General features: G+C 30.8%; 1 protein-coding gene across 2 annotated transcripts in view; it reads left to right on the forward strand.

Moving 5' to 3' along the window:
- The window catches only part of LOC136976600 (syntaxin-1A-like), a 111,653-nt gene that overhangs the window by 22,979 nt on the left and 64,236 nt on the right, over positions 1-24,438 (forward strand). For both annotated transcript variants that reach the window (XM_067271931.1, XM_067271930.1), the window contains exon 2: positions 12,956-13,030. In XM_067271931.1, coding sequence (XP_067128032.1) covers positions 12,956-13,030 — 75 coding nt within the window. The remainder of the gene's footprint in view (positions 1-12,955; positions 13,031-24,438) is intronic.

The raw sequence follows: 24,438 nt of genomic DNA on the forward strand, positions 1-24,438 counted from the left end.
GAGAGGCAGGTTGCGCATCATACGTTGGCGTAAACAGAGTAGCATGGCGGAATGGCAGACGAGTTTCACTGAGTGTGAGGTCTTTCGCTGTTCAAATGGTGTAAATTTATAAAAATATTTGCAAGAACTTTGTTTCATCGTAATTTCACAATTTCTACGAAATTCCCAGACAAAATTAATAGTTCACCTGGACAGTGAGTCAATTCCTGGACTGTCCAGGTGAAAACCAGACAGGTGGTAACACTATATTGTGACCGTCGGCCATATTGTATATATATATTTTATTGTATGTAATTGTAATCCTATCTTATTTTTGCCATTTCCTCCTTCCTTTGTCTATTCTTTATTAAACTTTCCATGACCGTTATCGTCGTGGGGCTGGATTAGCAGTTCTGAGAATCGGTAGGGACAATAGCAGGTAGTGTGGCCTGGGGAAAAAGTGGCTAAGAGAGGGGTCACTTTTCGACTAGATACGAAGAGAGACGGACGGCAAGAGCGAGGCTCGATCGTGATTTCCGAGAGAGGAAAGAAGTGCGATAGTCGAGTGAAGAGCTGAAATGTAGAGACCGGCATATTGGAGAACCCCGATAATTGAGAGAAGAAAGGATAGTGAAGAAAGCCACTATCGTCGCATCCAGGTTCTACGCAAAGTATCAATACGTATCCGCCGAAAAAGAGAAAACCCCGGGTGAATCATCCCTTCATTTCTTCTACCTTTCTGCTGTCCTATCTTTCTTATCTTTCCTTAATATTAAGTTAGATTTAAGCTAGATTTAAGTTAGGTTAGTCACGCGTTTACGAGGGACCGATTGTTACGCGCTTAAAAATTAACACACCTCGAATTGTAAATCAGTTGGGATTCCTTAACAACAAGAACCTTATTTGTTCTAAGTGGAATAAAGGAACATTGTTTATTATTGTAGTCGTTGCAGTGTCCTTCTCTGTACGTTTCATTCGCGTGCCGTACTGCCACACTCTTATAGAACACCACAATATACAACTGTAACCAAAAATTAATGTTTGCAAATAAAAAACACAACATATATAGTGTACATATATTTATTATTTAATATAATATTAAAATACCAAACCATTTAAAATGATATATCTATGACCAGTATATTATTTTAACCATACCTAGTATAATTATCAACCAATAAATTATATAAATTTTGTCAGTGGAACCTCTGTTAAGAATTTTTGTATTTCTTGTAATTCTTGTAATATTAATTTTTGGTTTCATGTAAGATTTTATAGCATGTTTGACAAAACTAATTATGCTGTAAAAACTACATAAAATTTTACTATCATGAATATTGAATAATAATTACTATTAAAAATTAAATTTATGAGTCAATTACTGTGTAGAAATTATTCACGTCGATAGTTTACATTTACATTGACATAGCCAAGGCCTTTCATACTATTGTTCTGAATATTATACTAAAAAATCACCATCTGAATTTGAAATAAACAGCATATTATCATCTTGGCCTTATAATTTCTACATAATTTGTCTAGAGGAAGACAGTTAAGCCTCTATCTTTAGATGAAATTATAAAAATTAATTTATTATAATTATGAATAATTTCTATATATTGTGTGTGTACAAAATAAAAGTCTGATCTCCAGTTTCAAAAATTTTCCCCATTATTAAGTATACCTCAAGGTTCTATTAGCAATTTATTTTATATTGCTTGTATTAATAAACTACTTCCTCTTGTGATTTCTTCAATGTCTATGCTAGTGACATTAAGATAGCTAATTCTTGCAAAACAATATTATAAGATGATGTAAATAAACTAAACAAATCACTTAAAATGTTAATTCTTTTAATAAATATTAAGAAAACTGTTATGATATTCACTCTTACCAGATTACCTACCAATATTAATATTCAACTAAACAATCACACAACTTGTTCCTAACATTCAGTAGTTAGGAATAATATTTGACTGTAAACTCACCTTTAGTTTGCATATTGGTAATTTAATTTAAAAAATTTTTAATCACTGTGGAATGATATGATGCAATTTTAAAACAATTGTTAAAAATAACATTCTTCACTGACATTCAGCCTCTAATCAATTATGCTTTACCTGTGTGGGCTTTTGCTTCTCTGTCTTTTTTGAAAAAACCTCGCTACTGAAATTTTTCTATCAATATTATGTTTTATGTCTCATCATTGTATACTTTGAATCTAGAATATACTTCTTACTTAACAAATCGTCCAATTTGCCGTTAGTAATTCCTCAATGTCGTGTATATCTGCTTTGATCTCTCTGACCTTTTTTAAATCTATAACCTGTTTTTGGGGCCGGATTTGAGGCGATTGGAGCGATTGGTGTCAACCGGGCCCCGCGCTTGAAGGGGCCTCGCATCGTGTCAAAATTTATATATTTAAAAATAGTACATGTTACAAAAATAAATATCTAGGTATATTATTATTAAAAATAAAACAACATATTTCAATATGTAAATTAACAGTTAATTAATTTTGTTATTTAAAGTTTGAGGGGCCCCGCAAAAAAAAATTCAATTGGGCCTCGCACCTTTGGATCCGGTGCTGCCTATTTTGATCAATTGTATACATATAAGTATTTTAATGAATTGCTCTCTTCACATTATACTAACTTAAGAATTCTGTTTGTAAAGACTAGAAAGTCTTCATGCCTTTATGTTCCTTTTTACCATTTTATTACCATGATGAAATTCTTTTTGTACTATTTTTATAAATTTGTCAACAATATTGAGAGCATGCTGTACTCCTAGAATACCATATATCAGGTTTAAATGTGAAATTAGACATTTTGATATTTTCTAGAAAAGGACTAGGGAACAAAAAATGTTCTAAAATGTTCAATATGAATACCGTATTTTACGGACTATAAGACGCACTTTTTTCTGCGAAAAATTGCCTCCAAAATTCAGGTGCGTCTTATAGTTCATAGCGTCTTATAGGTTTTTTTTTTTTTTAAATTGCTTAAAAATTAAGGTGCGTCTTATAGTCTGTAGCGTCTTATAGTCTGTAAAATACGGTATATGAGTACAGTAACTAGGGGACCTTTCATCACATTTCATTAGAAATAGACACATCAGCAATGATAATATGATAATTATCATATTTCTGATAATATGAAACTTTCAAAAGAACGTATTTACATGCTGCTACTCTCACTTCAAAAGTGATTAAGGCCAATGAAGGCTCACCATCTCACCTGCAAGGTATTTGACAAAGAGACAGTCAACAGGCCAACCTACTGCAATTGGTTCAAGAAATTCAAGGATGGAGATTTCTTGCTTCTATATGAACTTCATCCAGGTAGCAGTTCCACCAATGATGATCCATAGATTATCACCAGAGAATTAGCACAAGTTGAGCATTCTCATACACTCCAAAAATTGAAAAGTTGCATACCACCATAATGCAGAGCACACAGAGCAAAAGATGACTGTAGAAAAGTTGACCAGTCTGGACTAGGAGGTTCTGGCTCATCCACCTGATATCCCAGGGTGTCAACTGACTACCCACTGTTTTGCACTCTACAGAACCATATTGCCAATATACAGTTCAATGACAATACCTATGTGAGAATGATGTTCACAGAAAAACCCCAGTCATTTTATGCTCAAGAGATTGAAAGTTTGCAGTAAAGTTAGCAAGATGTGATTGAAATTCATTGCTGATTGCCTATGAGGCTAAACTGTAATCATTGTTGAGTTAATTGTCAATAAAGTTTTTTCGAAATGTCTAAATTTTACCTTTACAACTTGTTACATAAAACTCTACTTAAAAACTCAATTATATAACCAGCAAACTAGTCCAGCCAAGGATTGGTTATCTGATGAGCATTTTCAACTCAGTTTTGTAAGTCTGCCTTAGACAGACTTATAAATTGGTTGTATAATGAGTTTTTAAATATATTCTTCAGCTTTTTAAAGCAATCTTTCTGTAAAAAAAATTTAATTTTATACATTTTACTGTTTTTTTAATCAAATGTATTTATTTGCACCTACTTGTTGTTATAAAGTGTATCAACTTTTTTAATGGAATTTCTTTTAATTGTTCATTGTACTGGGGGTGGCAATTATTGTCTTAGCAACATCAGCTGTAAATTAAAATTAAATAAAATAAATAAATGATAAATATCAGAAACAAGTTTTACAATGACATGAAAATGTCAGTAATGAGAGGAGCAGAATCTTTTCTTTAATGTAATGTTAGGTTTTGAATTACTGTATAAACTAATTAATATCAAATTCAAATTTGTATGTTTAATGTTAGCATTTAATAGAATTTGATGTAACTATCCATTAAAGATCATCATTTAAATAAACTGACTTTTTTGTCCAAAGTTTTATTTACTATAATTAAATATATGGTAAGCAGATAGAACATAAATCTGAAAAATTTAGAAAAATAATGGCAATAAGTATAATTGTTAATCAATGAATTGTAATGTGAATGTTTTTTTTTCCCAATTTGACAGCATGTATATAGATACATGCTGTCAAATTATCTTGTTAAATCTTGTTAAATTGTCTATCAATGGTAGAATTCAGATTTAGAAACAAATGATTGTTATAATGGACTGGCAAAACTTCCTTCTCAGACATAGTAATATGACTTAGAATATCCAGAAATAATAATGAAAGTTATTAAATGTTTTATTATTTATCACAATAAAAATTAAAAATAATCACAACCAGTTACTATACTTTCATCAACATTTATAATATGCACTATGATTGCATAAAAATAAAAGATCCTGTGCATTATGTTGACAAACAACACAAAAATTGCTAATCTGTTCTAGGAGTTCACACTTTAAGTATCATTATGACAACATTTTTTGAGATTTTTAACATCTCATCTTCATATCTAACTCTGTTTCTAAGTTTGTCCAATATCTTAACAACTAGACGTTTTAGCGTGTCGAGGGATACAATTTAGCTACAATTGTCTGGAACTATTGATGGTGAATAGAACATTGTGTCTTAGTGCTTTAAGTTCTATTTGTTTCTACTCTTTTCTATATTCTTTTGGAAGTACCATTTAAAAATTATTGAAATGCTTGTTTAAACTCTAAAAGTGATTTGTGTAAAGTTCCTTTTTGAAGGCCACATGCTGTTTAAAAATTTTTGTAACACTGTTTAAATTCTTATGAAAAGTTTGATTTGAACTCATACTTAAAGATAAAACAGCTTTAGAATACTGGTTAGAACATTTGCTTGAATTTAAAAACTGAATTAGATCTGAAGATGAGATGTTAAAAATCTGAAAATATTTTGTCTTGATGGAACTTACTGTGATTCCTTGAATAGATTAGCAATTTTTGTAATTATATGGAGTTGATGAAGATAAAGGACATCATACTAACAATTCAAATACTGTACAATTTGAAACTATAACCTGATGATAGCTGTAAAGAAAAATATGAAAATCTGCTCTTACGTTCCTTTGCTGGACATTAAAACGTTTATCTTAATTTGGATTTACCATCCAATTTATTATAGATTTGACTTCACTTTGCCTTCGGGTTGCCCTTTTTTAATCCTAAAAGGAGCTCTAAGGTTTCATTTTATTTTAAAATTAATTGCTAATTTTTATAACAACTGTTTTACTGATGAAAAAATAAAAATATTTGTTAGTAACCAAAAATTTGTTCTAGCGGGTGGTGGCGATCGTTCGGTCGAGTCGAGTACCGAAGTACCACTATTATATTGATTAATGCAATTTTGATATATACAGTAGCATTGGGGAATTTATTAACTGTGTTAATCAAGAGATACCTGTGTGTGTGTGTACTGTACATTTTATATAATGTATGTACAGTGCCTTTTTTCCCTTGTGCCCCCTCCTTTTTTTATAGTTTGCAGGTGCTGCTGATATATAATATATATAGAGTATAATCCTATACTCTCTAGAAGAATAAAATTTAATGTTAAAATATCTTTGCATTTGCAAATTTGGATCAACTTTGAAATTTGTTTCAAATTATAAATAGATACACTTATATTTAAACTGTTTCCAAATATAATTGGTTTTCCCAAATTACTCTCAAACTTGAATAAATTTAATTCAACAGTCAAGTTTTTAATTTTTTATATTGATTTATTTAACAACATTAATTTAGTGGATTTAATATTTTAATTAAGATGCTACATTAATTTAATATTCAATTTAATTAAATCTGTTCCTGTACAACTATTCTCCAAACAGTCCTGTAAATATGGATTGAATGTATTAGATGGTTTAATAGATTAACTTTGCTATCTCATTTGTTCTTTCTGTTGCAATATTAGATAGTTTACATTATATATTGTTAATTTTAATGTGTTCATTAAAAAAAGATTAATACATGAAAATTTTTTAACAAATATACTGTATCAGTTTAAAAAACAATTTATTGAATAACTTTCGTAAAAGAATCTAAATTATAAAACAAATTAAACTTTGTAAACAAACAAATACTGGTAATTTCATTATCGTTAGAATTTTCGTCGTATCACTTTATTTTTTGATCATTTTAGAATGTACAGAATTGTTTTTGCTTAAAAATTAAATGTTTAAAAATAATAATCTGCAATTACTTTTGGATTTCGAGAGCAGATGGCAGCACTTGGTTTAGAAAAGTTTTTTTTTTTTATTTGTGAAAAGGTAAATTAAAAGTTTTCTTTTACTTTAGAAATTTTTGAATTTTTAGATACATATAAATTCATAGCAGAGAAGTTATTGTTAATAGTCATTGAGAGACAGAGAAATATAAATTGGAAAGTATAAATAAAAAATTTGATGGTAATTCTGAATAATTAACAATATTCTAAATTACACGATATCTACGGGTGCAAATCCATCAAATATGAGCTGTAGATTAAACAATCTTTATACATTTCGTTTGTAAAATAACTTGAATACACATCTGAACTGTCAACTTATTGATTAATAATACATATGGAGGCATATTTATCAATTAAAAATTTTAGAAATAAAGAATAATTTAAATAAAACAATTTAAAAATCATTCTAAAAAATATGTAATAAGTAAACAATTCCGGAATAAAGCTTTTATTATTTTAAATCGACGGCTTCCATAATTAACAAATTTTAATGTTTTAAGGAATAAATATTTACCGTGAGTGAAATTATCTTTTATATCTATATAAAAATAATTATGGAGAAAGTTTTTGAGATGATAGAACATTGATCTTAAAACACTTACAAGAAAAATGTTTGAGTTTTCTTAGGTTTAGAAGCTGTGATTAAATTAAATTAGGGGGTTGTTATTTCCTTATTTTGAAGCTAATTTGAATAAAATGAAATTTACTCAAAATCCAAACACTGGACAAAATTTGATTTGCTCGCGTAGAATGAACTTCTAGCACTTTCCATGATTCCATGTCTTATTGTCAATGCCAAAGTCTGAACTAAAATTGATCAAAGATTTGATCCAGTGCAAGTGACCAGGGTTGTACATCCTAGGTATGACTTCAATACTTGACTCATAGCAAAACTGATCTTAACTAATAATTTATGGCTCTTAATGCACTTCGTAATGCCAATCAAAAATTATTTGACAGCATACTCTGTTAAATTTGGAATTAAGTGGTATAACTTAAATTCTTCCCTGGAAACTGACAATAGAATATTCAAATCGACACAGGGCAGAAGTGCCTATGAATGGTAACCCCATCTCTGAAAGAAGTTTTGATAAAAGTCCTCAAATGTAAGATGCATGGCATTTTTACAGTGCCAAAATTGGTAAAAAGTGCATCTTCAGATAAATAAAATATATTATTTTCTGAACAGTTTAAATAGTATATTAAAAAAAATTATCAGAGTTTGGTAAGTTTTTTGAAAAGATATGGCTTAAATAAATTGAAAATATTATGAAAGATAAATCAAATTATAACTACTAAATCTTTTGGCAATATATCCTAAAAATTCTTAAATTTATTAATGTAAATGTAACTAAATTTTATATGAAATATAAAGATACACATGACATTCGTGCATAATTGATAGTTAGTATTGTTAATAAATTAATAAATCTGATTTAAAAAAAAAATCATATATCTATTTAAAGACACTCGGGAAAAAAGAAAAAAACATATTTGGATTCAGATGAAGTCTGAACTTAATCTTTTGGTAGTGTGCCAAATATCTTATTCAAACTTCTGGAACACATTTGTCTTCTTTATTTTGTAGATACGAAGTTTATGAAATAGGCTGATATTTTGAGTTTTCTTATAGGTATAATTTCGTAGAATGATTTTATTTCTTACAAAAAGTATCAATTTCTTAGAAATATGAAGTATTAATTCTACATTAGTTGTTAGTTATTTATGAATATTAAAGAGTTATTTTTATAGCTTTCATAGCTATACGTACGACGAAGTTAAATTTTTGCAGTTCTGTGTCTTTTCCACTGTTTTTTTTACTAGATATTTGGTAGTATTGGTAATTTATCCATTAATTACTACAATTAGTCAGTTTTAACAATTCGTACAGTTAAAATGATTTGAAATTCACAAATAGAACAGACATATAACAATATTCTAGCATCTTATTCATCCATTTTCACACTTTAGAAAGAACAAAGTGATACTGAGAAGTTGAATTTTATTTTCAGGTTCTTCCCTACCTCAAAATGTAATATTATCTGAAGCTTTTGGCAACAGTATAATTTTAAAAAGATTTATTTTATTAATAATTACAATTATCCATCATTATTGTGAAAATTTCTTCTAAAAAAAGCAGATTACTTTTGAAAAATTATATTAAATAGAAAGTATATAAAAGCTAATCTACTGTAAATGAGAGAATTTCTTTAAATTAACAATTAATCAGATAATAGAATTCTATTCTCTGAGAAATTAGTGATAAACATTTGTATAAGTTACAAAACGAATTAGAATTACGAAGTTTACCAAAACGTGGCTTATTCTATTAAGTATGTAAACTTGTTTAAATTATATACTGTATAAGCAAGTTTGTTATAAATAAAAGAACGAATTTATCTAAATTGTTTTATTTAATTTTGTTTTGCAATGATGATGATGATTATTAATATTATGTCAATAAATATTTAATTTATAATATATACAAATTATATTAAATTAAAAAAAGATCAATTTTTAAGATGCATCAGGACAATAAAGAAATCATAATTATAATGAAAATATGAATTTTATGTAGTTCATTCAAAAACTTAACTAGCAAGGTAAATTAAATTTCATAATTTATATTTATATTTTATATTTTACACAATATTATATACACATTTTTATATACACAATAATTTATATTTTTCACAAAATTTATAGCAGTTTTCTAAAATGTTAAATATACATTTATAAAGGAATAAATGAATAATTTTTCCACTGTCTGACTTGTCAAAACTAAAATTTAGAGAGATCATATTTAATAAATTTTGACAGTCCTACAAATTTTCTTCTCTCACTGGAAATTATGTATTTACTATATTTCTTTTAAAATTAAAGATACACTAGTAAGATTATAATAACTTTAAATTTTTCAATGATTAGATCTTTCTATTTCTTCTCTCCGTGTGCTAGATATAATTAGAAAGTGATAAATGAGGTTTACTTTTATCTGGGTTTCTAGTGGTCATTCGTGTTGAAATGTGAAAAGGAAAGGATCCAAACACAATTCTGCAAGATGACTGTAGTAATACTAATATAACAACTAAAAACTATGATTTTGGTAACATTTGTCTCAATTGTCTATTGTCAAGATTTAGTAACAATTGATACAAATTATAATTGACAATTTTGTAACTAATTCAAAATTGATTCCACTTTGATACTCGCTTGGTTATATATTTACTCCATTGATTTTCACTAGAATTAAAATAGATATTTTGCATTTATTTCTTAATTTTAGTTATTGTAATATATATTGAGGGCTGAACAGGACATCGCTAGCAGAGAATTCATATGTACTGTACTTGTAAACCATGCAGGCAGTTGACTCACAATAATGGTCTGAGTAAGACATGTAAGCTTTCACAGAATAAACCTTGAATTAATCAAATCTGTATCATGTTAGCTCGGTCAATATACTAAATTTGGCAATGAAGATGGAATTCAGACAAGATACAAACACAATAAGAAATTATCTAACTCAACAACCACATGTCCAAAGACGGAGTGACATGACAAATATTGGCCACATAAAAACTGTTGGGCATCAATTACCTGTCATAATAGCCTGTGTAAGAGTTGAGGCATAGCTCACTGCTGACATGCAGGATAAAAAACCAGAAACAGGCTGTTTTAATCTGCATTTGTGGCAAAGACATACAATTTAAGATTGCTAGTCTCACCAAAGTTGCTGGAATCAAAGCGATAAGAGGAGTTGAAGGGCACATTTTATACCCCCAATTGTTCCAGATCACAAAGTGGAGTAAGTTCTACTTCAAAAATCAACAGGTAGGAGAATCCATTTCAATGTTTGTAGCCAAATTAGGGAAACAAGTTGAATATTGTAAGTTCAATAGTTAACTAGATGACATATTGTGTGATCACTTTGTTTGTGGACTTAGAGTTGAGTCTCATCAACACCAGTGTTTTTTTTGCAATGAGAAAAGTAACCCTTAAAGAAATGCAAGAGGAATCATTTGCTGTAGAAACAGCTGCAAAGTTTACAAAAGAAATTTACCTACAAACAGGCATGATAAGTAGTGATGATATCAGAATTATAAAACAACCTACTAAGAAGACACATTTGTTTATGAAGAAGACAGATCATTTTATTTTAAGAACTCCCTTGTCTATAAACAAAAATGATTAGACAAAAAAGTCTATTTAAATTTTATTTTGTAAGCTTATGAAGCCTTATCAGTCAAGTTGAAAATGTTTGTTTTGATTAAATTTAGTTGCTGGAAAAGTGTAAGATGTGTTCCTGTTTATGTATATGAAGTAAGAAGACAAGACATTTGTAAAGACTGTAAGAGGTAACATGAGAGCCACAATTGCCCATTTCAAAACTATAAATGTTTTGAATACAGTAAGAAGGGACACATTCACTGTTGTATCATTCAAGAACAAGTCAGAAAGTCAGTCACTTTTTTGATCATTGACTCAACTGAACCAGATATTACAAAGGACTGTGTTTCAGTTTTGCAGTGTTAAAATCAAAACCAGAAGTAATGGTCTTCATAAAAGTGAATGGATATAAGACAAAGTTCCAAGTAGATTCAGGCAGCCTTTATACTATCTTTTCAGAATCAACATCCCTCAAAATCTGGGAGAGTAAGATTCTGCCACTAACTCTATTGAAGCATTAGGAGGATGCTGCTTTATGTGGCGGGATGCTATTATGAAAATGCATGCTATTGGAAAAAGAATGCACATCATCCCACAGCAATTGCTAAAGGGGGAAAATAAGGTCTCTTAGGGCATAACTGGTTTGTGGACAAATATTGCAATAATGGGAATTCACCATGTCATGGTGAATTCCCATTATTGCATATCTGTCCACTAACCATGTCATTGAGACCATTCGTTCAGTGGTTGAATTTAAGAGCATTTTTAGGGATGAGTTAGATATGTAACATACAAGACCCAATTGCAATTCAGCTGCAATTCATACAGCATGTGCTACTAAGAATATACCCTAAACTAGACAAATGGATACAACAGGATATTCTGGAACTGACTGACAAACCAGAATGGACAACACTCATTGCACCTGTAGTGAAACCTGATGGCTCTATCAGCATTTGTGCTGATTAAAAATTAATCTTAAATAAAGTAGTACATTCTTTGACTCAGCTAATCCCAGTGATAAGTCATCTGATAGGCTTGATAGGTCAAGCTGAGTGCTTTGCCAAGTTAAATCTGGCACAGGCATACCAACAGTTGAGAATAGATGACAAGACAGCAAGAGTGCAGATGATTGCCAAATACAAAATGACCTTCAAGGTTAATTATTTGTAGTTTGAAATTAGGATATTTTTCAATCTTTCAAGACATCTTGCAATCATTCAGTGTTTCCTAAATGGTTTAGACAGTGTGATTCCATACTTCAATGATATTTTTGTCATTGCTACCTCAAACCTGCAGTTATCAACAAGATTTCAAATCCTGTAACAGTTCAAGGAAGTGAGACTTTATATCAAGCAACAACAAAAATGTATCTTTGTGCATGTTTACACTTGGTGTTTTATGTCCTTATTATTTAATACTCATTCAAAATGGCTTGATGTATCTATTGTACAGTCAGTGTTATCAAAGACAGCAATCACTTCATTATGATTATTGTTTCTTATCTATAGAATTCCAGCATTAATAGTATTAGAAAATGCCACAGCATTCATGTCATCAGAATTTAAAAATTACCTTGATAGTAATGGGGTCAAACACATCAGAACTGCACCATTTTATCTAGCATTAAACAGGCAAGTAGAAAGAATGGTCCAATCAACCAAGAACACACTAAAGAAGACAGCCTGGCATGACATGGACAAAAGCCTCACACAGTTTTTAACAGTATAACACGTTTGGCCTTTGGCCAGTTCAGGGGCAAGTCCTGCAGAACTTCTGATGGAACGAAAGCTTTACACATGCTTAAGTAATTGCCACTCAAATTTAGAAGATCTGGAGACCAGAGAAAAAAAAATAAACCCAACCCCTTCAAGGAGAACAATAAAGTATATATATAAGAAGCTTTCTTACATATACTTTATTATGATTGTTACTGGGATCCAGACATTGCCAGTTAGAAAGTTTCTTACTAGTTACCTGGATTCCAGCAACAATCACAGAAATGTATGACTCGAGACTCAAAAATTGATAAATTTTTATTATAACTTATACTATGTGTATTGTATGTATGCATGAATGTGCACACTGTTTTCTTATAGGTAACAAAATACTTACAATTGAATACTTATGAATATATTTTAAAAAACTTTATTTATATTTACAGGCACAAGGAGATGATGATGTTTCTGTCAGTGTGGATGATGCCCATGGAGGCTATATGGAAGAATTCTTTGCTGAGGTAAGTCTAAAGAAAGCATTTATAAACCAATAGTAAATGAAATAAATTTAAAATACTGTACAGCAAATAGCTTAAATTGTCATTACTAATTTTGATACTATAAAATATAAAATAAAAAAAACTGTAACTGTAATAACTTAGAAAATTGACAAAATAAAAACTTAAATTTTAATTTAAAATAGTAAATAATCATTTGCAGTTTAGTTTTAACAAATTCATGATCTCAGTATCAGAATTTTGCAATATCATTCAATTTTTAGAATTCAATTACATTTTGAATTATTTTTATAGTTTCAAATGGTAAATTGTCTTCATCTTACAAATTAATATCTAAAATACTATGTTTTATTTTGTGGGCTTCATTAACTGTCACTTAGTGCCTTATAAATATTATTTGTTTATATAAACAACAGTTTGTTATTTTAAATTAATTATTCAAATTAAATGAGCAAACTCTGGTAACAGATAAGTGGTAAAATTCATACAAAATGATTATGGTTTAAGAACAAAAACAATTTTTTATTTCAATTTTTGTTGTTACTTCTGAGCAACAACAAAAACTGCAGAATTAGGTCATCTAATAAAATATAAAAGTCTACTTCAATTTATAAGTACTGTACATTAATAAGAAAGAAAGAAGAAAAAACACTCGAATTTAGAATTTTTTCCTGTTGATTTGATAAATAATAGAAATTTTTTTCCTTGGTTGTGAATTGGAGTATATACTCTTATATTAAAAACATTCTATAAATGATTTAATGTTCTGTTAAAATTTTAAACATACGTAATAAAATAAAATATACTTAGTTTTTTGAAATTGCAAGGATATTTAGTTTAATATTGCATCTGTGGAGATGTAATATGTTTAACGTCCTATTAGTCTCGAATTTCTAGATTGTAACTACTTTATATTTCGGCTTCGGACGTATTGTTACTATATTTTATTTTATTAGGTAAGTATTTTTAAAATAACAATGAATATATATCTAAATTATATATATGTATTTCCTTTTTCTTAATTTTAATATTTAATAAACAGCACATTTCTATTTATCTTGCTTATATCATTAAAAATAACTATAAAAATGTAAAGTTAAATAAAAAGTGAAATTGAATTGTAAAGAGAAAACTAACATTTAGGAAAGAGATAAATTTGTCTTTATTTCAAGAGAATGAAATACTGGGAGAAAAATTTTACCATTTTTAAAGTTTCTCATTGTCTAGAATACAGCAAGTTCTCGCATAATGTCAAAATGTCCTCAGAAATTGTGACATTATGTGAAATGATGTATAAAGAAACCAATTTTACCACAGGCTAATTGATATAAACAAGATGTAATTTAGTTAACATTATTCCAATTGGAACATGTTTGCAACCTCCAGCATTTATTTTCCATCTCACAGAATCAGTGTTTACTGTTTATAAAGAAAATTTCAAAAATGATTATAAATATATTTAATTACAAATGTACTTGTATCTTACTTGATGGCATTATAATGAAATGACATTAGGTGAGAGCTTACTGTAGTTCTGTGTAACACGTCTAATAATTAAATATTTTAATTGAAAATTACAAAACAAAAATTATCTATAAATAACATTTCGTACAAATAGAAAATTAAGTGTAATTAATATTACATTAAACCCAAATATAAACTGTGATTGTATAAAGATCAATTTCAACTATGATGAATATGCAACCAAAGGTTTTAACTTTTAAGGTTTTTTTCAAAACTTCTGAAGAATAGTATTTTTAATTTCGATCTATAGTAGTAATAAATAAATAAATAAATAAAGAAAAGGGAAATCAAAACTAATATATTTTGAAATGTTTTCAGTTGTGTCCATACTTTGAGCCATTCTTATCATAGTAAATTCAATGTGGAACGAAAGAAAAATTAATTTAATATTTGATTTTACTTGCATGCTGAACTAGCCAAAAAATAAAGCTAGAAATATTTTGAAATTATATTTGTTTTTCTAAAGCAAGCTATTCTATTTTTAATTAATTAAAATTGAAGGCCCAATTGTCAAAACAATCACCTTTTTATTTACTTTCATTTTCAACCTGACCTTTTCTTTTAATTAAGCTACTTGGTAGCCAAAATTTAAAAGTTCTCTTAACATGAAAAATATCTTCAATTTTAATTAATATTTATTTGTTACATTTTTGTATTAAATATAAGTACAGCATCATTTTTAGTACCCTTGGTTCCAAAGCCTTGCTGGATTAACCATTTTGCCAGACTGTGGTCATAATAATTTATCATTACACCTGTAACCTATTAGCTGTATTTGTCACATGTGTTTAAAGTATAACGTGGATTACTACAAACTTTAAATAAATAAGCAAATGAAATATAGTTACTGGTATTTACATTTGACACCACCACTGGCACACACTCTTAGAAGTCATAGCTAAGGTTAAATTTAAGCAAAACAAACTGTATCACCATCAAGTGCAGTGTAAATAAGCTCACCCTACACATAATGTGATCTGTGGCTGCCCAATAGTCTGGTGGCCACAAGTTCCAAAATTTCAAGTTTCCTCTCATAATTTTGTCTGGATTAAAGGAGTCCAGTCCATCAGTTGCAGGAAATTTGGTGGCCCAACTATATATACTTAAGTTTGTAATAATGAGTACTATACATAGCCAAACGATTGCCTTAACTATGTACAGTACTATATATATATATATATATCATCATCATCATCATCATCATCAACCATTATCAATCCACTGCAGGATGAAGGTCTCCCCAAGCCTCTTCCACAGTAATTTGTTTTGGGCATTTCGCTTCCATGTTGTGCCAAGATGCCTCTTGATCTCATCAACCCACCGAATGTGAGGACGTTTTCTTGGTCGTTTTCGATCTCTTGGTATCCAATCAAGAACTTCAGATGTCCAGCGATGGTCAGTTCTTCTTGCAATATGTCCAGCCCACAGCCACTTGAGGGATTTTACTCTTGCGATGATATCGGTAACTCCTGTCATTTTCCTGATCCATGTTATACGTTTCTGATCTCTCCTTGATATGCTCAAGCATACACCTTTCCATGCTTCTTTGGGTAGTCTGTAGTCTTTGGATTTCTGATTTCTTAAGAGTCCAAGTTTCTGCCCCATAAGTGAGAACTGGCAAGACACACTGATCAAAAACCTTGCGTTTCAGGCACAGGGGCATCTGTTGATTTTTCAAGACTATGCTATTCCTACCAAAAGCACTCCAGCCAAGTTTTACACGTCTGTTTATTTCCTCCTTGATGTTGCCATCCATTGATATTCTTTGTCCCAGGTAAATGTAAGCATCTACCTTTTCCAATTCCATGTTATTTATTTTTAGTAGTGTTTCTTCACGTACAAAACTGTTGTACATAATTTTCGTCTTGTTCAAGTTCATCTTTAAACCAACTTCTTTACCTTTGTTTGCAAGTTCTTGCATCATGTCCTGGAGCTCTGAAGGGCTATCTGTAATGATGGCTATGTCTTCGGCAAATCGAAGATGTGTCAGGTGGTCTCCATTTATCAGTACACCCTTGTTCTCCCAGTTCATTGATTGGAAAACACTTTCTAACACATTTGTAAAAAGTTTTGGGGAGATAGTATCACCCTGTCTCACTCACTATTCATATTATATATATATTATATATTAAATCAAGATTTCTAATATTTGTGAGGTTCACAAGAAGTGTTTTGGAATTTTTACTGATGGTTCAAAAAAAAAAATGGATACAAAATAGGTGCATTTGTGTTTACAAAAATAATACAGTCATATATCACAAAAGGATCAAGCTTAGCCCATATTACAATATCTAACAGCCTGAACTGCTTGCCATTTACAGAGCATTAGTCACACACAGTCACACTGAATTCAAAAACATGCCATTGTATTTTTACTTGGACTGCCAAGCAGCTATTCAGACTATCAAAACAAAAGACATGGTGATGCTACTATTGTTAGAATTAGAAAGCTTATTTGTTTACTGTCCTATAATAATGAAATTACTCACTTGGATATGTAGTCACAGAGGGGTCATGGACAACGAAAGGACAAATCTTGCCAAATTTTCAGGAAACATTAACTTACCTTTGAATTTTGTCAAAATTCCAATAAATTTTATTAAAAGTTTATATCACCAACACAATAAATCAATGGAAAGAAAATAGGAAACAGAAATCACTGACAGATTCATTTTTAAAGCTATCCTTAACCTAAAGACAGTTTACAACTCCTTTACTCTGACTTCTATCTCAGTCAAATTGTTACTGGTCAGTAGCACAACCAAAAACTTCAAATGCCACAAAATGTTTTGCCATGTTTTTATTAGAATTTACAATAATTATCTTTTATAACTGTAATCAAGCATTATAAAATAGTAAGCAAGCATGTGCTGTTTTCTTTTCAGTTTTTTAAAATTCTTTTTAGGGAAGTACTTGTTTCCTTGCCCTCCTCTAATTGCATTCTTTATGGAAATTTCAAAACCTATCTGCATAGATTTGGACACAAGAAGATAAACAACGCTATTGACAGCAATGGCATTGGTGATCAATCTTCTGAGCACTATGACTGTATCCGTCAATTATAACAGAAAAAAGTCATAAAATGCAAAGGAATTTGTTCATACATAAACTCGTGAAACTTGGAATGCACTAACTAAAAAGAATTTATTAAAACAAGAAAACCTTAGAAGATTTAAGAGAATTTGTTGCTGATGGAGACAAACTTTCAACAGGTTTCCTAAAGTAATTGTTCGTCGACGTGTGTATATTTTGTTTATGGGCTGCATTTTTCGAATTGCAGATCTATACACTCCCACTATCGTCTATCTGTTTGTATATCTGCTCTTCGTTAATCTCGAGAACGGAGTTAGATAACCATCATGACTTGGTTGATATTAGGATAAGTACGATATACAGGGGCAAGACACTGTTAAAATTGAGACCAGTTATAGAAAGCTTAGTTTAAATTAATGATTAAAAATTGCAGCCCGACATTGTGACGATGTCACGACAAGTTTGTGGATTTTTTAGTTTTTCTTTTATATAATTTCTATATTTTGCATATTGTTTTGGGATCAAGTTGATCCTTTACTCTAGCTTTGATTCCCCCGTGTTATTCTTATCCTATCAACTTTTGTTAATGCTTATATTTGGTGTTTCCAATTGTCAGATGATCTGTTTTGATATAGAACCAATGTACTGTTTCTTCTTCTGCCGGAAACGTTTGCCTTCCCTTCCATTCCCTTTCATGGGAAACGTATGTAATTTTGTGTTTTCCTGTCATATTGTTAACTGAAGAGCTGATATGCCTTAAGTGTTCCTGCCCCTTCTTAATGTCTAAGTTACCCTGGTGCTTCCTTCTTGCTTTAATCTGTTTCCCCCTTCTCTCTTCCCTTTCCTTCCCTTGCCTGAATCTGAGTAGGCATTTTTCTGTCTTCAATATCAATTTATGTTTTGTATCGAAAATATTTCATCACAGACAGATGGATATTAACGGTATTTACGAGTATAAATCTTCTTGCGAGGATATATTTTCTCCGTTATGTAAGAGACGATAAACATCTCCCTTACTTGCTTCCATCATATCTCGTTATTCAGTTACATTAGTATTTTATATATTTTTCAATGAATACTTTATCAAATTTCATACACACTACTTCAATTGATAAATACACATAATATAAATCAGATATTAACAGTACAATTATAGAAATATACTTAAAAATTATATTTTTAAGAGTTTTTAATTTCTATATTATTATTAATCGAATAATAACAGATAGCCTATTTTTAATTGTTGCTGGAAAACATCAAATTCGTTTTTATAAATATCCGTAGTTTAAAAGATCGGATTTTAGTTGTTTATTAATTATATTGTGCGAAACTTATTATAATTTATTAGCGTTTTCCTGTGTTTTTATAAACACAGCATACCTATTTCCAAGACTTTTTGATAAAAAGATAGCCTACTCTATAACTTAGTGAAGTTGGTAACAATGAATATATTAATGCATGCTCGTGTTGCTACAAAATTCTGTAAGGCCGCGACTCCACTGGCCGTAAAAGGGCCGTAAAACCCCTCACCGTAAAAGCTTTTAATCACGTGACCATGATATTTTACGACCTGCTCAGGCGTAAAATATCATGGTCACGTGATTAAAAGCTTTTACGGTGAGGGGTTTTACGGCCCTTTTACGGCTAGTGGAGTCGCGGCCTAAGAGTGAAAGCAGTGCCCGTATATACTATAAGAATTAATTGGCACCGTATGTAAGACTTGTGGCCCTAAACTTTAGCACGAAAGATACCTTTCCTCTCACTAAATAACAGCTCTGAAAGCATTAAAATCATATTTCACGAGTAAGGAAAACAGAAGCGATGTGTTTTCACAAGCGCACACATATCGAAAGGATAAATGCGCATAAATTCGCAGTCCTCTCGGTTTAAAATATGTCGGCTTCAATGTGCTTATCGAAGCTCAGTCTTATTTTTGAATTGCTTTTCGCAAATTCGAGAAACAAAATGAAGGCAAATCAATTAAAAATTAGCGAAAAGAATCTTAATTACGGATTATTTATATTTTATGTAATTTTTAAATATTTCTTTAGCTTAAATTTTAAATCTGCATTAAAGTAGTTTACGTTTGTGTAAACTAATTTAATGCAGATTTTTACTACATTTAACCTACATAAATTCAACGATCCGAAGTACGCAAATAATAAAACGTTCTATATTCTAAGAATTATTTAAACATTCCTATGTTTTTTAAGTATACACTTTCATATCTGTGATCCACGTATACATGCAAAAAATACACTCAAATGTTTTTAAATACAAAAAGAAAATTAATGAAGATTGAAATTTTGGGGCCGTTTTGTAATCAATATTTTAGCAAACGCAAATAAATAATGATGATAGAACTTTTGCGTGATTTTAATACAGTCTAGTGGTAAATGAACGAGGAAAACTTTAAAATATTTCGAATAGCCTTTTTTTTCCTTCTTTCAAACATATGTTAAGTTTATTCTCAGATTCTACATTTTCATCAGACCGTAGTGGTTCTATGTATTCAGCCACTTTTGGTTGCAAGTGCATTTTTATTTTACTTAAATCTTGCAATTTTGCTGGATTTACAGAAACTGTGGGTGTGTACAAAGGTTCGTATGGAAAATCTGGTATTGTAACTTAGTCCGTTCAGAAATACTTACCGATCGGTTGGTTGGTAGCGGTGAATGACGTCGTTATTCTCTAACCCACCCTCGAAGATCGGCGACTCTGGTAATAACCGGTATATCGCCGGAAACTTTACATGTAACGTTTTTGGATGACGCCCGGTTAGTGGTGGAACCGGTAAGCATTTCCGAACAGACTTTAATTTAATTTAATAGTCTAAAACGAAGTTGCTACACCTGACACGAGTCGTGAAACCGCAAGTTCATTTTCGTGGTCTGAGCTGTGTAAATGCATTAGACTTAAAAATTTTCACCATTTTTTACGGCTTTTTTTTAAAAGAATAGCCATTATATTTACACGCATCCGTTGTACTGCCACACACTGCTAGTTTTGTAAAATTTCCCGTTGTACTCCAATAATGGCCCAACTCCAGTCTCCCATTCCGTGGAATATTTGAACCTTTATTTCACGTATAGAGTAAAGGTGTGGATCCGGTCCACTATTTTTCTTCCACAGATGCTTGCTTAGAAAATGTTTTTGTTGTGAAAAGTCAAAATGCTACAATGTAGGACTTTGGACTCTCTCGGAATACACGATTCATTTATTATCGGTCTTCCGAATTAACGACTTAAAGAATTACGTGATGTAAAGCAGAGAAAATGCTTCTACTTTTCCCATTAACCGAAAGAGAAGTATGTAGTAATGCGCGAAAGTATGTCGAGTAATACACACATTAAACCAATTTATTGTCATTTTCTCTTCGATTCTCATAAGGTACGAATTGACTTTATCCTTAACGCTTTATAAATTTATTAAACAATTACAGTTTATCCTCACACTACGAATTTACAGCTCCGGGACCTAAGCTGTAGCCTCGTAGCTCGAAGGCCTCGTAACTTACGGTTTGTTTAAATGGTATCAATATAAAGCCGGCCCGGAATTGTTTAAAAAACTGGCGTAAATGTTTAATTATAAAGATTGAGATATAAATCGAGATTCGATTTCTGATGATCCACGTTCTTAAGTTCTAATTACGGATTCCGTCAATAGTAAATAATTCTGGCTTTTACAAATTTGTTAATTTTCATAGTTTAATGCGGGGGAAGTCTTTTACGCTCGAAAAGGGAAACGAAGCATAATCGACAAATTTCTAATTTAATTGCTACTTAACGATTAAGCGCGATTGGCGATTAATTATACGTTTTTATTTCTCCGAAAGAATTTACTTTATAATTAAGAAATTTCATTAATGCCAAAATTTTCGAAATCGTTAGTGAATAGTACTTTTTATAAACAGAGTTGCCGTGGATGACCGTAATGCATATATACTACCAATTTGATATATTTAAGGTGTTCGAAATTAAAACATAATAGATTTTTAAAAAAATCATTGAAAATCGCAACATTGCATTTGTGACGATCGGGATATTGTGAACTTTATCATTTATATGTACCTTTATAATCTTTTAACTATGTTTTATACAAAAACGAAACGAAATAGACCAAAAAGGGTTAGTTAAACGGGAAATCAACTGATAAATTCTGTTGATAAGAACAGTTTAAACTCGATTCCCACGAGTTGAGTTCCTTGTTAAGATGAGTCAAATTTCGGTGACACGACTACGTCACCAATAATTTTATTGGTCCAAGAAGATCATCTCTTCTGACGAAATCAAAGAAGGGCCTGCAAACTCCCTCCCCATATAAAAAGGGAGTACGATGAGTAAGACGAAGAAGTTGTTACTGACCGTGTGTTTGTGCGCTCAAAAGGATAGTTACCTGTCGCCGCCGATCCTCCCTCATCATCTATATTCAAGCCGAACTGTCATCGTTACACTTCCTACCTGAACAACTATTACCTGTTAGTGGACAGAGTCATTACCGACGATCTACTATAAGATCATTTATTCTTAGCCCGAACACCTACAACGGTCTATAAGGATATCATCGATTATTACATCGACATCCGACTACATATCTTGAGGTATTTATCCTACACGCGAATATTTGTAAGCTCTCTCTCTCTCTCTAATCCGCGTAGAATTTATGTTCGCGGATCGTGAGCCATGTACCTTATCACGTGTTTCTCTGTAAAGTAATCGCTTGTATCTAATTAGTCCTATGGAGAAAATAAACGGGTATATTTTTATATATAAATCTCTGGGTGCGTTCTTTCCGTCATCCTCTCCACTCGCTTCATTCCGGGTCTAACCCATACGTAACCGCTCGCGCAATTGATTTTCTGTATCAATCTAAGGATACAGTGGTGTCATCCTGACGTGGTATCAAAGAGATACCGGCCCTATGGTCACACATTAATGCAAAATGGAGTAAAAAAAAGCTTACGACGGTGAAACTTTTTACTTTGGTGTGGGTATTTTAACAATTTGAAGACGAGGATGTAGCCGAGAAAGGAAAACTGTGTTGAATTTTCGAGTGATATATATCACATTACTCGTGAAAATTCGTTCCTCGTGCCGCCTTATTGTGACCTTTTAGAGACTGGGTTTTTAGCGTGTACAGGATCCTCGGTGCTCACGGGCGAAAAAAGTTTTTAAAAAAGACGGAAAAGATTGGGTTGTGCGCGAAATATGGCGGAAGCTTGTGTTGATGGAAAAGTAATTTTGTTTTTAAATTCCAACTGTTTCAAAATTTCATCGTCGAATGATCCACGTCCGCTCGTGTTACCCGTGGATTTTCTTTCGCTATTTTGCTTGTCCTCAACGGCTACGGTCTGTCAGAACGATATTTATCACGAATCAAAATTGACAGAATAAAACTTCTTAAACCAAAGTTGGCGTGTTTTGTTACCGCATTATTTCCGAACACGTGGCAAATATTTTTCGAACAAGTTGCATTCGAGCCTTTTTTTTAACCTTGTAAAGCATAATCGATCGAAAACAAACTTCATCAGACGCCACGACCTCTTAAAGGGGTTGGTTGGTTCTACATTATTTAAGTACATTCTCCAGATAGTGAATCGTATTTTGGCAATAATCATTGTATAAATAAAGAATAATAATTCTTAACTCATCGGAAACAAAATTGCTCCCCCATTATTTGTTTTTCTGTTTATAGATATTCATTAATTGTTAAATTAAAAACGAAAGCGTTAAGACTAGTTTTACGTGATTTTATAATTCGCCACGACCGAGGTCGATGAAATATTTTCAAATTTTCTCGGAGAGACCGTATTGATTCTAGTCTTACGAGTGAAGTGTCACAACTCGAATTTTGGACTGTTTGCGACTTATATAGATTGGTTTATAACGAAGTTGGAATAGTTACTTAAAGAATTGTTAGTTTACCGTATAAAAAATTTAATTACAAATTAAATATTGTGGAGTTATTAATTACGAGGAATTTTTGAAGATAGAAGTGGTATGAAGATTTGACATTTTGAAATTTATTTGGTCCGATACGTAAATCTTTACGGTCGAAAGAATAAATACGATAAGATGCCAATCCGTAAATTTTCGTGTTCGTTATTATTGCGTAAGAATATTTAACTTGGAAATTTACTTTAACGAGCTTGGAAAGTTTAAATACAAAAGTTGCTAGCTTCAAATTCTCGAATTGTTGAATTTAACGCTCCAAATATCTTTGTTACGGCCTTAAAGCGCTATTTAGATATATAAAAAAGAGGGGCAAAACTTTGTCAATTTGTATATTTTTAGAATTTATAAGTTATCGATTTCAGTATAGTAGATATCGCTGAAAATTGTTCGATCGGACGATTTTACGATTAGTTCTACCTATTTTATTCTAGTTTTTACATTTGAATCGCTTTATCGGGTTTAAAATCGGCGTCGACTAGCGGAAAAAAATACACTTTCGCCGTTAAGAAATCACGAATTTAACACCTACAAATAGAAAAACCCGCTCGCATCAAATGGATGCGTACGTAACTCTGAATGGAGGAGGATTTATTTATTTATTGAAAGATTATTATCTAATAGTTTTCTATAGGAGTGACAGTTAAAACTATATCAATTTGTAATTACTAGTTCCTTCAGTAGATCGGTTATGTAGACTTGCACGGTGTGTTTGTATCTCGAAGATTAACTTGTTGTAATGAAAAATGCTTGATTAAAGCATTTTTTTTAAATTGAAGTTTGGCGTGTTATTTTTTATTTATTTGCTCGCTTAATTTCCATGCTTTGTCTTTATATTTACCATTCCATCGGATCCGGTTTAACCTAATTTACTGGTGACAAAAGATAACCGATTGTCACGGG

This window comes from Centruroides vittatus, unplaced genomic scaffold, assembly GCF_030686945.1.
Source record: "Centruroides vittatus isolate TY-2023 unplaced genomic scaffold, ASM3068694v2 contig_409, whole genome shotgun sequence".
NCBI classification, from domain to species: Eukaryota; Metazoa; Arthropoda; class Arachnida; order Scorpiones; family Buthidae; genus Centruroides; species Centruroides vittatus.